Source organism: Rhea pennata, chromosome 7 (genome assembly GCF_028389875.1).
Source record: "Rhea pennata isolate bPtePen1 chromosome 7, bPtePen1.pri, whole genome shotgun sequence".
NCBI lineage: Eukaryota > Metazoa > Chordata > Aves > Rheiformes > Rheidae > Rhea > Rhea pennata.
In genome coordinates this window covers 98,427-113,615 of record NC_084669.1, presented here as the reverse complement: position 1 = coordinate 113,615, position 15,189 = coordinate 98,427, and the positions used below count along the sequence as shown (strand labels likewise).

Genomic DNA, 15,189 nt, shown 5'->3' with positions numbered 1-15,189 from the left:
AGTTCTCAGAAAAGTATGGTAGACACTCATTCTTAAAACTGTCACAAGCGCAGCCATCCTTCTCTGCCTTTTACCGGGTGAGTTGAAATACTATAGCAACTAGTTTTAAAATGTTCCCCTGTACAGCTATTTATAGTGAAACCTCGTGATAATAGATTGAAAGATTCTTCATGTAAAAGTTTTCTACCCTTTAGTCCATATTGTTACTCTGTTCTTTTCCTTCTTTGCTGCACAGATTAGTTTTATTGTATTTTACATTTTGGACAACCCTCAAGACAAAACTGTCTATACAAAAGAGATGTATAAATTTGTCTCTCTGCTCTGTTGCCTCACCTTACACTGGGCCTTAGTTTTCCAGAGTCATTTTGTCTATAATTTCTCCGAATTATCTTTACAGGCCGGTGATCCAATACTAACCTACTTTGATTCATCGTCTGTACTGAGCACTCTTAGACAGCCAGTCAGGATGGGAGCCAGTGGACTTTGTGTGGATGGAAATCCTGCTGGTTAGTAAAGAAGGAAGAATTTCTCAGTGTGGTTTGCTTCTGTTTTCTCATATCTGTTGTTGTCTTTTAATTCAGGTTTCCTGGACAGTAAAAGCACAAGCTGTATTCGGATTTTTGCCAACTTGAGCAAGAGCTGCATCACTGACCCTGCCCTGGATGCGGCCTCTTACTACCGTAACTTCACAGTGCTAAAGGTGAATGTCATTTTTCTTACTTTTGCTTGATATCTCATTTGCTTGACTTTTCATTGCTTTCCATTGCAACTCCAGTTAATTGGTAAACTAAAGGTGATCTGGTATGAAGTGCCTCTGATCTCTTGATTATTATGGCCTTCATACCAGCAATCCTATTAAAAATATCTGTGCTCAGTGATAATCCTGCATTTCAAACTACTTTCCAAGAAATTTCAGTTATTAGCAAGTTCTAAATGCATTTATCAGGTACTTTATTGATATTTTATAATTTTAATAATTTAAACAGAACTCGCTCACATTTTAAGCAGTATTTATCAAAGTTTATTTTCATCTGTTCTATTTTATCAACCAAGCAATAGTTGTCCTTATGGAAAGAAGAAAGGTTTCTCTGATCCAATATATTTTCTGTAAAATCGTATTGAATATCCATTATCATGTTAGTATGCAGTGATAGAATTTAACTCATGTTTTCAGGGCTTGCTTTGCCACTGAAGCAAAAATCATACTTTTTCTTTAATGAAAGCTGAAGAAATTACTTGGTTCCAGATGGGGGAGCTCCAGGAATGGACCAAAGATGCTGGTATTTCAAAGTATCTGCATACAGCAGGTCATTAGCAGGACCAAGATTAAAAGTTGTCTTCTCTAAGTCTAGAAATGCTTTCTCTGAAGTATGTTTGTGAGTTCTAGATCACAAATTGATTACAAGTTCCATACACTAGGAATAAACAAAGTAATTTTTGTCAATGTAATATCAAGGCTCTACTTAGTGATAGCCTTATGACTTTGAACCTGTGCAAACCCAGAAAGTCTGCTGTTTTTTTTCTTGTTGTTTGTTTGTTTTCCCAGGTTCCAGTTAATGGCACCATTATGCCGTCCATGCAGGTCAGTTACTTTTGCCAATGAAAATAATTTCTGCTTCTGAAATAAAATGTATCTGGAGTCTTAGGCATTCATAGTAATGTCCATGGGTTGGGAGCTTGGGAGAATGGGAATGATCTGTGTCTGAAGCAAGATTTTTGGAAGAAAGTGTGACATTGATTTTAGACAAAAAGCCTAGGGTTACAAGGCAGGGTGTATTTTAAAATGAATGGGCATGAATAGGGTTGGAGTCAGATGGGCAGGTTGTTCTCTTTCACACCTACACAGAGAATCAGCTACAAAGAGAAGGTGAAATCTGATTTGGATGGAAAATCACTGGAAAAGAGTAAGAAAGTCACATTCCTTTTAAACAATTGCTAATTGTTAGTATGCTTTACTTTCTCCAGGTAAAGATCATCCCGGTCACCCCCCCTGGAGCTCCTTACATGAAAGACAACACATGTAACAATGTTGTTTCTGAGGTATCTGAATCTTCCTCCTTTCTATAGGGTAGCTTAGGTCTAGTTTAAGGCCATGGCTCTATTACCTGACTTTGTCTCTGATTCTGCTTTGCATTGGACTTTCAGGTGGTCTATGAGATAGAATTCAACAGCACCCATGGGATTCAGAGTGTGTCTGTCCAGTTCAAAGTCACCAGTATCATTGGGAATGCAGGATCATCTCTGCAGCAGCATTTCACTTTTCACTTCTGGGTCAGTGCGCCCATATTCCTTGGGCTCTTACTAAATTTGTAATCTGTGGCCCAGTTCTAGGCCACAGGATTACAGGATTAGGGCAGTGTCATGCTACTATGGTAGTAGCAGAACCCTGGAAAACAAGGCTGGCAGTAGAAGGAAGGGGGAGCACTGTTTTGGTCCCAAGTAAACTATGTAAGTAAAAGGATTTGGGCTTATGACAAGCTTGCACTGTGATATTTGGAACTGGCTAGTTTATTCTGCCTTTTTTTTTTTTTTTTTTGGAGGGGGGGGGGAATGGGGAGGATGAGATCAGAGTCACCGGCATGGTCTTCTGAAGGAGAAGGTTGGAGCTAAGTGCTGGACCCAAGATGATCAATATTTGTGGACAAATTTGCTATAGTTATTCCAGATACTTACTTAACTTTACCTTTGTAGTGGGAATAAGAATTATTTTGTAAGAGGTGGAAATCTGGGAAATAATGTATGTTGAAGTTCATACAAACCTTATCCTGTAGATGCAACGTAATGTGGGATAAAGGGTGACCTCAGAGGCTGATGACTGAACTATGGATGAAGTTATCCCCGTAGATTCTCTTCAAAAAACAATTTAGAAGTGGAATCTGCCATTCAGAATCAGGGTCAAGGCAGAGTTTTTTCTCCAGACCATAGCCCTGACTGTGGAGCTGCCCAGACTGGCGTGTTCGCTTCCTTCAAGAGAAATGCTGAGAAGTATGAATTTGATGTCTCAAGAATTGTCCTGGTAGTGTCCACATTTCAGGGCAGTAACATTTAGTTTGCTAGCTCCTAGACTGGAGATGAACTTGCCACGTAAGGAGGATTTGGAAACAAATAATGGAGATTTTGGTAGTGCATAATATTCATGGGTTCCAAAAATGAGTTACTTTAATACTGTCTGAGAATATGAATTTGTTCTTGTAGGATGAATGGATCTGATTGGTGATAATGTTTTCCTCTTCCCTTGTAATGTTCTCTCCTCTCTTGGTTCTCCCTTTGCCTCTTTGTAGACGAGGACTCTTTCTCATACCCTGCCTCGAAGTGGAAACCCTGGCTACATCGTTGGAGCACCACTGTTGATTGCAAAGAGTGGTGCCATGGAGCATGTATCCTTTCTGCTTTCAGATTTTATTTGTCACTGGGTTTATTGACTTCTGGTACTGTACTTTCTGGACTTTTGAGAGTATTACATTCCAGCATTTGGTGGGCCTTTTGGTCAGGACTGAATCATAGTCCTCTGATAGGGTTAAGGAGAAATGTGTGGAGTAGGAGGAATGTTAAATACAAGTTGTGGTGTCTGTTTATGCTTTTGTTTGGCTTCCTGACATGTAGTCTGTCAGATGACCATTTTACAGAGCCAGGGGGACGGAAGTTGCTCACAGTTCGTCAGGCACAAAGTGCAATTTGGAATAAATATGAAGACAGGATGCAAGCTCAGGTAAGAACGCTTTCTGCAGTCACCCTCCTTAACACATTCGGAAGTCATGGACTCACTTGCCACTTTTTCCCATAGCATCTCAATCACTGCTGTGGAGCCTAGGTCCTTCCTCAAGGTAACCAATGGTATTCCTCAGATCTTTCACATAAGGCTTCAGTATCAGAGGGATGGGAGACCTGTAGAACAATTTGAACATGGTGAAGATCTGGAAATTTTGAGGCTCCAGTCTGGCAACATTTCAGAGCAAGATTAGAGTTTGTATTTTGAGGAGTGAATTATAACAATGTTAAAAAGTGCCTTTCTTTCTTTTTTTTTTTTTTTTTTTTGGGGGGGGGGGTGGTGACAGGGCAGTTATCCCTCCCTCAGAGTGGTAAGACAGTTAAGGAGCTGTTAGTTTTCCTCATTGTTTGCTATCCTGCGACGTTCATCTTCTCACTTCTTGTTTCAGAGGGGATTGGAACTTTGTCCATTCAGTAGTAATATTTACATAATTATTCTGTTGACTCATTACAAGAGCAGAAAACACTGTGAAATGGTTGTTACTGAGGAGGGAGGATTTCTCTTGAGATTTGACTCCTTTCTCCTGAAAGTTACTTTGTCAAATCTGTTATTTTCTCATTTCCAGCCTATCTCAAATCTTGGAAGAAAATGACTGTAGTTATATCCAGCAGAAGTTATATAAGGCACTCCAGGGGATGAACAGAGCAGAGGATCTTGCTGTAATTGGCAGTGCTCATTTAACTCAGGCAAAAGAGTGGACCACCATTCTGATTCAGAACTGTAGTGCACAGGTAATATGAATGCAAAGAAACCAACTCAGTATTTTTCATTTTTCCTATCTTGTGTTTGGAGAGAGTAGGCAAGGAAAAAGAACTAGCTTCTTCATCTGGGCACACTTTCTTTGTGTAATGATCCCCAGTGAGTTTCAGTAGTCCTAATACCCATAAGCAGTCTGCCTTTTTGTGGTTCACATTATTTGGATATTCACCTTCTAAATAAAAATGGAACTGACAAATTCAATATTTCCTGAGTCATGTTACAGACATTTAAATGGGCCAAAAGATGATGTACTACCAATTTTCTGGCAGTGTTCTAGGACTGATGCTGCCTTTCTCCTTGTTATTATTTTGATACTTATATTATTATGTTAATTTGAATCTGTTTAACCATTGACTTATCAGAATGAATCATCTTTTATGATTTTCTGTGTTTTGTGGTTATTTATATATTGCATAACAACAGTTAACAGCTTGTAATTCAAGTGCTTGTGTGGGATGAGATTTCTGTTTTAATAATTACTAATCTATCAGGAGAAGGCCTAACAAAACACAAAATCTAAGAGAGAAATCTAAGACAGGTTCTGTTCAGAAGTAAGACGGTTATAGCTCTAAAAATAGACAAAGACCAGAACAGAAGTTATGGGACTGGTGCTGAAGTAACTGGTTGAGATTCTGTGACCTGTGCTACTGAGAACATTACACTTTGTGATCTTAGTGGTACTTTTTCACCTTTAAAAAGATTACATTAAAATGTTCGGGGTCCATTTTATTTTCAGGCTGTGAATTGCACTTCTTGTTGCATGGTTCCTGTGACTCTGCATATCCAGATACTGTGGACAAAGGAGGGCCTCCTGTCCAACCCACAAGCTCAAGTGTTGGGTGCACGGTACCTCTATCAGTGTCAGCCACTAAAGGTATGGAATTAAAACCCCCTCTCTCATACACAGAGGCTGCTAAATGGGATTCATAAGTTATTTAAAAAGCAAGGGGTCAAATGGTCTTGATATTGAGTTGAGGTGTACTGAATTTTACCGGTGGTTTAATGCAGTGGCAAGGGTTTATATTTAATGGCTTTGTAGAGGAAGGTGATTTTATGGTCTTATCAATGCTGTCCTCAATCAGCTGTACAACTGGAAAAGATACCTTTTTTCCAACCCCCAAACACCTTCTGCCACTTAAGGACTCAAACTTTAAACACGTAATTATCATAGAATCATAGAATCAGTAAGGTTGGAAGGGACCTCTGGAGATCATCTAGTCCAACCTCCCCGCTCAGCAGGGTCACCTACAGCATCTTAGACAGGGCTGCATCCAGGCGGGCTTTAACTATCTCCAGAGAAGGAGACTCCACAACCTCTCTGGGCAACCTGGTCCAGTGCTCCGTCACTCTCACAGTGAAGACATTCCTCCTTGCATTCAGGCAGAACTTCCTGTGGTTCAGTTTCTGCCCATTGCCTCTTGTTCTTTCACATGGGACAACTGAAAAGAGTTTATCCCCATCCCCTTGACACCCTCCCTTCAGGTACTTGTACACATTGGTAAGATCCCCCCTCAGTCTGCTCTTCCCCAGGCTGAAGAGGCCCAGCTCTCATAGCCGTTCCTCGTAGGGCAGGTGCTCCAGCCCTCCGATCATCTCTGTAGCCCTACACTAGACTCTCTCCAGTAGCTCCATGTCTCTCTTGGACTGGGGAGCCCAGAACTGGACACAGGACTCGAGATGAGGCCTCACCAGGGCTGAGTGGAGGGGCAGGATCACCGCCCTCCACCTGCTGGCAACAGTCTTCCTAATGCACCCCAGGAGACCATTGGCCTTCTTGGCCACAAGGGCATATTGCTGGCTCATGGTCAATTTGTCATCCACCACCACTGCCAGGTCTTTCTCGGCAGAGCTGCTCTCCAGAAGGTCAGCCACCAGCTTGTACTGGTGCCTAGGGTTACTTTTCCCTAGGTGCAGAACTCTGCACTTGCCCTTGTTGAACCTCAGGAGGTTCCTCTCCGCCCAGCTCTCCAGCCTGTCCAGGTCTCTGCACAGCCCTCTGGTGTATCGGCTGCTCCTTCCAGCTTGGCATCATCAGCAAACTTGCTCAGGAGGCACTCCATCCCCTCATCCAGGTCATTGATGAAGAAGCTGAACAGGATGGGACCCAGCACCGAGCCCTGGGGGACACCACTAGACACAGGCCTCCAGCTAGACTCCACGCCACTGATGACGACCCTCTGAGCTCTGCCATTCAGCCAGTTCTCAATCCACCTCACTGTCCACTCGTCTAACCCACACTTCCTGAGCTTATCTAGGAGGATATTATGGGAGACAGTGTCAAAAGCCTTGCTGAAGTCAAGGTACGCAACGTCCACTGCTCTGCCCTCATCCTACCCAGCCAGTCACTCCATCAGAGAAGGCTATCAGGTTGGTTAAGCAGGAATTCCCCTTAGTGAATCTGTGCTGACTACTCCTGATCACCTTCTCCTCCATATCTCTGGAGATGACATCCAGAATGAGCTGTTCCATCCTCTTTTCAGGGATGGAGGTGAGGCTGACCGGCCTGTAGTTGCCTGGGTCCTCCTTCTTGCCCTTCCTGAAGGCTGGAGTGACATTGGCTTTCTTCGAGTCCTCAGGCATCTCTCCAGTTCTCCAGGACCTTTCAAAGATGATGGAGAGTGTCCTGGCAACTGCATCTTCCAGCTCCCTCAGTACCCGTGGTTGCATCCCATCTGGCCCCATGGATCTGTGAACGTCAAGCTTGCCCAGAAGATCTCTAATACTCCTCCTCAACCAAAGGAAAGTCTTCCTTTCTCCAGACTTTTTCCTTTGTCTCCAGGCTCTGGGATTCTTGAGGGCTGCCCTTAGCAGTGAAGACCTAAGCAAAGAAGGCATTCAGTAATTCTGCTTTCTCTGTCCCTTGTCACCAGGGCCCCTGCCCCATTCAGTAGTGGGTCCACATTTTCCCTAGTTCTCCTCTTGCTGCTGATGTATTTGAAGAAGCCCTTCCTGTTGTCCTTAACATCCCTTGCCAGACTTAATTCCAAATGGGCCTCAGCCTTCCTCGCCGCATCTCTACATACTCTGGCTGCATTCTTGTAATTCTCCCAAGTAGCCTGTCCCCTCTTCCACATTCTATGTTCTTTCTTCTTCTGTTGGAGTTTTGCCAGCAGATCCTTGCTCATCCATGCAGGTCTCCTGCACCCTTTGCTGGACTTCCTCCTCCAAACTCAAGAGCAGTGCATCCCAAGGAGAAAGTGATAGTTGAATACTAGCCAGCTCTCCTGGACCCCCCCCTTCCTTCTAGAGCCTTAACCCATGAGATTCCTCCAAGCAGGTCTCTGAAGAGGCCAAAGTCCGCTCTCCTGAAGTCCAGGGTTGCAATCCTGCTTATTGCCTTACTTCTTTCCTGCATGATCCTGAACTCCATCATCTCGTGGTCACTGCAGCCAAGGCTGCCCCCAACCTTCACATCTCTAACCAGTCCCTCTCTGTTGGTAAGGACAAGGTCCAGCAGGACACCCTTCCTCGTAGGCTCCTCCACCACCTATTTCAAGAAGTTATCATCGATGCATTACAGGAGCCTCCTGGACTCTTTGTGCCTTTCAGGGTTGTCTTTCCAGCAGGTATCAGGGTGGTTGAAGTCCCCCAGGAGAACCAGGACCTGTGATCATGAGGCTACTTCCAGCTGTCTGTGGAAGGCCTCATCAACTTTCTCTTCCTGGTCAGGTGGCCTGTAGTAGACACCCACAACAGTGTCCCCCTTGTGTCCCTCATTATGCTCTATATGAAGTCCATAGTTAGAAAAATTCAGTAACTGCATATTTATCTTCTTGTCTCTTAAGCCTTGATAAAGCATTTGATTGATTTATATTTCACAGGCTCCATAGCCTGCTGCTAATCTGTGCAAGAAGATATTACTATTCCTCTAGTGGTTCTGAAATCACCAGTGGGTATTTGGGGAAGAGCCTAATGCTGATGGCAGTAGAGCTCAAGGAGTGTGGGAAAACACTGAGAGCCAGAAAACAGGTTTCTAAGAGAAGATTACAGGAGTCAGCAGGAAGGTGGAGTAAGATGGCTGTGAAGGAGAATGAATGCCCTTTTTCAAGTGTCAGTGGATCTCATTTTTGGTGTGAGGCTGGATTTCTGAGATGGCAGTATCTGTTGGGATGCACTTCAAGCTTATTACTGTGCAAGGGCTTTAACAGGGATGACACCTGCTGACACCTTTCTGTGGTGCTCTCATGGCAGTAAGATACGGTATGTCTGATCTGTTGCTATTTTCTGTTAAAACAGAAGAGTACTGAGGCCTCAACAGAATTCCAGTCCCCTGTTCCATCTTTACCAGCTGATCTACCAAGCTTTGTCTCCTTTCTGAAACAATATCCTGAGCTGTTAGAAAGAAATTTATAGATGCATTGGGTCTCAGCTTTATTTTATTAATCAAACCGTTGTGGCAGTCCTGTCTGTTTCCAGCAGCAACTCCATATTGAAAGCGCCAGGTGACCTCATCTGAAATGTTATAAAAAATAAAGCTTGCATTACTTTTGTTTGTGTAAACAAATGGCTGATATGCCATCCCCCTGACTGTAAGGCTTCTAGCAGAGCTTGAGTGACTATTTCAATTTTGGAGGTCTGAAAGACATAATGCAGAGTAACTGCTGATGTTTCCTGAGACCTGTGCCCTGGGCTTACCTGCTAAGTATCAATTTTGGGAAAGAGAAGCTACTTCAGTCAAAGTAGTAACTGAAAGGGTTAAGTCCCACATTTTGTCTGCTGGTTGTCCGCAGTGGGTCTCCACTGACAAACACCTGAGGGGGAGAGATGTTTAGCTGTCCTATAGTAAATGCATTCCACAAGGCATTCTCACCATTTGCATTTTATCTGGCTGTATAGAGTCCACAGCTCTTGCAGATTTTGAATGATGGTGGACAGAAGAATCCAGTTCTACACCTAAAGCCATTCACATTCTGATCTTCCTGACTTGAATATTGTGAAGACCTATGCTCACTGCAGGGTCAAAAAACAGTCCTTAGTCTCCCGTGTTGCTCTTTAGTAAAAGGTGTCACAGTTTTCCATCTTAAAAATGGGGAAGGGCAGTACCATGAAGGTATCAGGCTTCCCTTGTCCCCACTAAAATGTTTTTCTGTACCATTCATGATTTATGAAAACAACATGCAGAGGAGGATATGAGCAGCTGCTGCTGGAGTACACTAGCTATTTTGGGTGGCCATTAGAGAGCTAAGCTAGAAGATGTGTCTTTTGTGTTACGCGTGCTAAACTCTGTGCTTTCCTTTTTATTACAGTTCCTAAGCATGATTATGGTGCCTTTGACAACCATTGTTACCTTCACTGACATGACAGAATGGCCAGAACCTCCACGTGGCCAGCCCAAAACATACTGGAAACTCCCATTTGACTTCTTTTTTCCATTCAAGATAGCACTGACTGAGGAAAGAAGCTACAGAGGTGATCTGGCTGGCTGTTTTTTGCTAATTCTAATACTGACTAGCATTCTCTGCTTCTGAAAAGATTCAGATAGATGGGTCCTGTACTTAAAGTTCTGTAAGTGTGGTAATATGTTCAGAATATGATCCAGATCATGGACTTTTTCTCAGGTTTTTATACTGTGCCTATGGTATCTATCTATCTACCTATGTTCTTGGATTAAGCCACGTGACTAGCCTGTCATCTGGCCTCTCAGGCCCCTAATTCTCCTTGTGTGCAATCTGCAAACCTCATTGCAGTGAAAGTTGAGGGTTGGGGGCTGTCAGGAGACGTTTTATATATGAAGAACATAGAAAGGAGGAAGTGAAAACTGTCATTCCATGTTTTCAGAAAATAACTGCTTTCTAAACCAAGGAGTATGGAGAGAGGAGCAAAGTTCAATCCAAGGATTTTGGAGCTGTGTTTACTCAGCTTCCCATTAGGGAAGTACCATTTTTTTTCCTCCTTCTTCTGGAACTAAGTGAATATTTAGAATATGGAATAATTTCTCTAGTGAAGTCTCCCAGGGGCCTGAATTGTTGTTTTGTGAGAAGACGCTTACCAGTCACCTCTGAACCGTCCTTGTTACACGGCAACTATGTGTCTGTCAGTTTTTGACTCTTACTTTTGTACGTCTTTTGAAATACAGATATTCAATTGAACTTCCCTTGTTTTAATCACTGTTTGTATTAGCAATAGTGTTACGTGAAGCTAAGTAATTTGCAAGTGTCCTATCCTCTGAAATATAAATGAATTTTACATTTGTTTGTCAAGGTAATTTCCTCTTTAATCTTCCTTTGTAGAAGCAATGCCTGAATATAGTATTCCCTAATCAAACTGGGTTAGGATTTTGCAAACCAAGGAACATTCTGCCATGGCTTTAGGTTGGAACTGAGCTGATACCAATAGTCACCAAAATTCTAGGTGGTACATCAGAGAGCATCATAAACAGTCTTAAAGGGCAAAATCAGCTATTTTAGGAGTCTGTAGGTGCATTATGAGACTAAAATTTACTGCAATACCTTACTTGCCTGTAGTTCAGTAGCTGGGACCAAAATGTAATTTTATTGGTTTTAAAGTTGAAGGTGATCACTCTGACTGCTGAATCCTACAGACTAGAAAATCTACTCAATCATTCCTGCAAGCAATGGTTGAACTACAGTATGCTTTTCAGAAAAGTATTTATTACTGATTTTAAATTCTTCAAATGTCGAAGAATCTGCCCATCTAATGTCAAGTGCTCCAGCAGAATTGGTAGCAGGTTAGAAAAAGAGAAATCTGGCCTGCCTTTGACAAAATGTTTTGTTTCCTTTTGTAATTATGCTGCACTTAGCACGACTTTGTTGCCTTTCATCATTACAAACTTAAACAGCACTATGGAAAAATAAACTGACGAACTTGAAATTAGTTAGAATTTCAAAAGAAATAACTTGGATAAAACAAAAACAGAAAAATTTAAAGCATGAAAATCATAGAATCATAGAATAGTAAGGGACCATCATAGGAAGGGACCTCTGGAGATCATCTAGTCCAACCCTCAGCATAGCCCATATGGGGATTGAACCCACAACCTTGGCATTAGCAGCACTATGCTGTAACCAACTGAGATAAAAATCAGGAAGTAGCTTCATATATTTAATTTTGGAAAATCAATTCTAATTCTTTGTATGGTTCAACTTGGACAGAATTCTCTGCAAGTGTATCTATTGCTGATTCTGTTGCTTCTGATTTTGGGGCAACACAGCAAAGCTAGTCTGGACACATCTGCATCCTGGTGTTAGATTTGGCTGGTGGTACCAGTGCAGCAACAAGTTTTTATTTTAGATACAAGTGGTTTCTCATTCTACCTGTAGTGCCTTTGCAAAGATTTTAGCAAAACACCCACACAAAGATCTTAGCAGAACACATGTAGAATACGTCACATGTCTACTCATGCTCCTGATTTGTAGAATCTGGGAAATCAATTTAGAGGAGTAACTAAATTGATCCAAGGGCTAGTTGCAGAAACTTGCCAGACCTCACGCTGCCACGTGTGGCAGGATACCGCTTGAATGAAAAGGAACTAGCATCTCTGTTTTCTGGATTATTGTGACAGTTCAATTAGGGGGTTATAAAAAACATTTTATTCTAAGAAATGCAAATAAATGGAAGTGCTTTAAGAATACTTCTTACTATTGTAGTTCTTTCTCTCATATTCCTAACCTCCAACATGCTGTATTATTTTGCACATAGCTGCCTCTTCCAACATTTCCTCACCACCGAAAATGGAACAGGAACCTTGCCCACAACCTGGTTTATCCTATCCTAAGATACATTCAACAGTAGCTATGCCATACCACGTGGATGTGGGTTTAGAGTCTGCAATTCCCTATGGGAATTTATGTCAGTGTCTACTTTGTCATGTTCTTCATAAATCTGCCATGTTCTACATAAAATCTGCTGTCTCTCTCACTTCAATGTGTTTATATACTAATGTAAAACTCAATATAAAGATTAATAAGTATATATATGTATTTATAGTTAAGCTTAAAAAAATAATTCCTTCTATCTTTCCCCAGTTGTTATATTTTTTTCTATACCTTCTACCATCCCTGTTCCTGTTAAGGGTTAAAGTGTAGTTGCTGCACTGGACCTCATATTTCAGCAGAAATCTTGCATATGCCAAGTACGGCAAAAGCCTGTCTTACATGTGACAGTCCTGTTTTTACCCAATAAATACTGAATGGAGGGTGTCGAGAGGATGGGGCCAAACTCTTTTCAGTGATGCCCAGTGATATGATGAGAGGCAATGGGCACAAAACTGAAACACGGGAAGCTCCATCTAAACATGAGGAAAAACTTCTTTACTGAGAGAGTGACAGAGCACTGGAGCAGGCTATCCAGAAAGGTTGTGGAGTCTCCATCCTTGGAGATTTTTAAAAGTCACCTGGACATGGACCTGGGCAACCTGCTTTAGCAGGGAGGTTGGTTGGACTAGATGATCTCCAGAGGTCCCTTCCAACCTCAAACGTTCTGTTATTCTGTGATGTTCAGTTTATAATCCACTTAACAGTTAACTAGCTATTATCTCTCCCTGCTATTTGTATAGCTCACTGTTCCTACCTAAGAGCAATGCTTTGCATCTGTACATACTGCTTCCTATTCTTACGAAAACATTTCTTCAGCTTAAGATCACTTTAAATTCTAAACATACCTTCAGCAGATTTGCATGCTGCTTCCAGTCTGCAGCTACCTGCTTTCATTCACTATTCAATTATCTACTGATTGGTGAAAATGTGGAATATTTTCAAAGAAACTGCTACAGAGAACCACTGACTGTTATTTCAGAACAGTTTTCTGTATACCTTATAGGCCGTCTTTCCATGGATTTATGAGAACGCTAGCAAGAGTGTGCCAGTAATGGTATAAAGTCAAGGTATGTAACAGCTACTGCTTCAACCTTATTTAGAAGGATTTCTAACAGCTACTCATCTCCTTGGTCACTGCTCCACATGCATTATGATACAAATACTGATACAAATACTGTTGCTGCTGTGATCCCCCTCCACAGCTCTTTCTTTCTTTTAGCTGCCCTGGGGAGATAATAGTGGAAGAGGAGAGCTCTACGTGGTATAGTTACAAAATACAAAAATGAAGGAACTGGAGAGTGGAGTTACAAATTTCAGCCTTTTATGTGACAAAGAGGGCTTGCACATCTGTTTGCAGGATAGCAGAGTCCTCTATCTGCACAGCTTCCAAGCAGATCACAGAGATGCAGAAGTGAAGAATGCAGGGCCAAAATGTTCCTGTTACGTATGTCTTACCTCTTCAGTACTCTACTCTTCTCTCCCAGGTTTTATAAAGTATTAATTCTGTCCCCTTTCCTACCTTCCATCTACCCTGCCACTCTGCAAATGCTTCCTTTTCCCATCCCTTCTCCCCTCCAATTACAGAATCACAGAACAGTTGCGGTTAGAAGGGATCACCTGGTCCAGCCTCCCTGCTCAGGCAGGATCACCTAAAAGCAGGCTGCCCCATGTATGAGAGATGCTCCAGTCCCTTAAGCATCTTTGTGGTCCTTTGCTGGACTAACTTCAGTAAGTCCATGTTTCTCTTGTGCTGGGGAGCCCAGCACTGGACCCAGTACACCAGATCTGCCCTCACTGGTGCTGAGTAGAGGCAAATGATTACCTCCCTCAATCTGCTAGCGACACTCTAATGCAGCCCAAGATACTGTTGGCCTTCATTGCCATGAAGGTGCATTGCTGGTGCACGTTCAACTTGTCCACCAGGACCCCCAAGTTTTTTCCTGCAAAGCTGCTCTTGAGCGGGTTGTTCCACAGCCTGTGCTGGGGCAAGGGGTTAATCCTTCTCAGATGCAGGACTTTGCACTTCCCTTTGTGAACTTCATGAGGTTTCTCTCTGCCCATTTCTCCAGATTAATATCTGCTCTTTTTGCTTAAAGCAAGCCTCTCTCATTTTTTCTTCACATTACCCTGTTGCTGTTTTTTCCACCAACCTCGCACTTTCACAGCTAGCACAACCTGTCAGTGAAAATCTGTGAGTCCCATATTCTTCTCACCACTGAGCACTTATGGTGTCATTTTGCACCAAAAGGGATGTAAGAATGGAATACTGTCACGAGCAGTTAATGGTGGGAGGTTATGTATTAGGAATGCCTTGATCTTAAACTTTGGTTCACATTCACATGTGATTGTCTTTCTAATTGCTATTTATCTTCCCTCCAGTTAATCACTGCTATTTTACTGATCAGTGCCAGGAGTCTGCTATAATAATCTTCTGCCAAAAGAATAACAACATCTCTTATCAGTCATAAACATGTGGAAGCACTCGAAATATATTATATTTCACAAGCCTGGGCTGTTTTCGCACCCATTTCCCTAAATGTAAAATAAGTATGTTTATCTCAGAGTACATAGAATCAGTATGTCAACAGAACATTCTGGCAAGTTTCTGTTACAAAGATTTGCCTATACCATGCATGGCATAGCACGTGGTGATTCAGACCAATGCATATCAGCTGCAGTCAGTGTGCTGTGACTGCAAAAATTCTCACTTCTTTCTCTTGCATATATCAGTAGCTCTAACACATACGTATTTGGCACATCCTATTTTCTAAAATACTTTTTTCCAATACACTTTTCACTACTGTTTTCCCAAAAGCGCAGGAGTGCTCAATGACAACAAATAAAGCTGTGGTAGAGTTGAGATAATGGTATGACCTGTGGGTACCA

General features: G+C 42.2%; 1 protein-coding gene across 1 annotated transcript; it reads left to right on the top strand.

Annotated features, from left to right (window-relative positions):
* Positions 1 to 14,836, top strand: TCTN3 (tectonic family member 3). Its single transcript, XM_062580184.1, has 13 exons — positions 1 to 77; positions 398 to 506; positions 582 to 700; positions 1,547 to 1,582; positions 1,966 to 2,040; positions 2,146 to 2,271; positions 3,282 to 3,377; positions 3,612 to 3,709; positions 4,335 to 4,500; positions 5,265 to 5,402; positions 9,775 to 9,937; positions 13,307 to 13,370; positions 14,683 to 14,836. The coding sequence occupies exons 2-12, from the start codon at positions 467 to 469 to the stop codon at positions 13,327 to 13,329; spliced, it is 1,080 nt and encodes a 359-aa protein (XP_062436168.1). The 5' UTR covers positions 1 to 77; positions 398 to 466; the 3' UTR covers positions 13,330 to 13,370; positions 14,683 to 14,836.
* Positions 14,837 to 15,189: the final 353 nt, after the last annotated feature.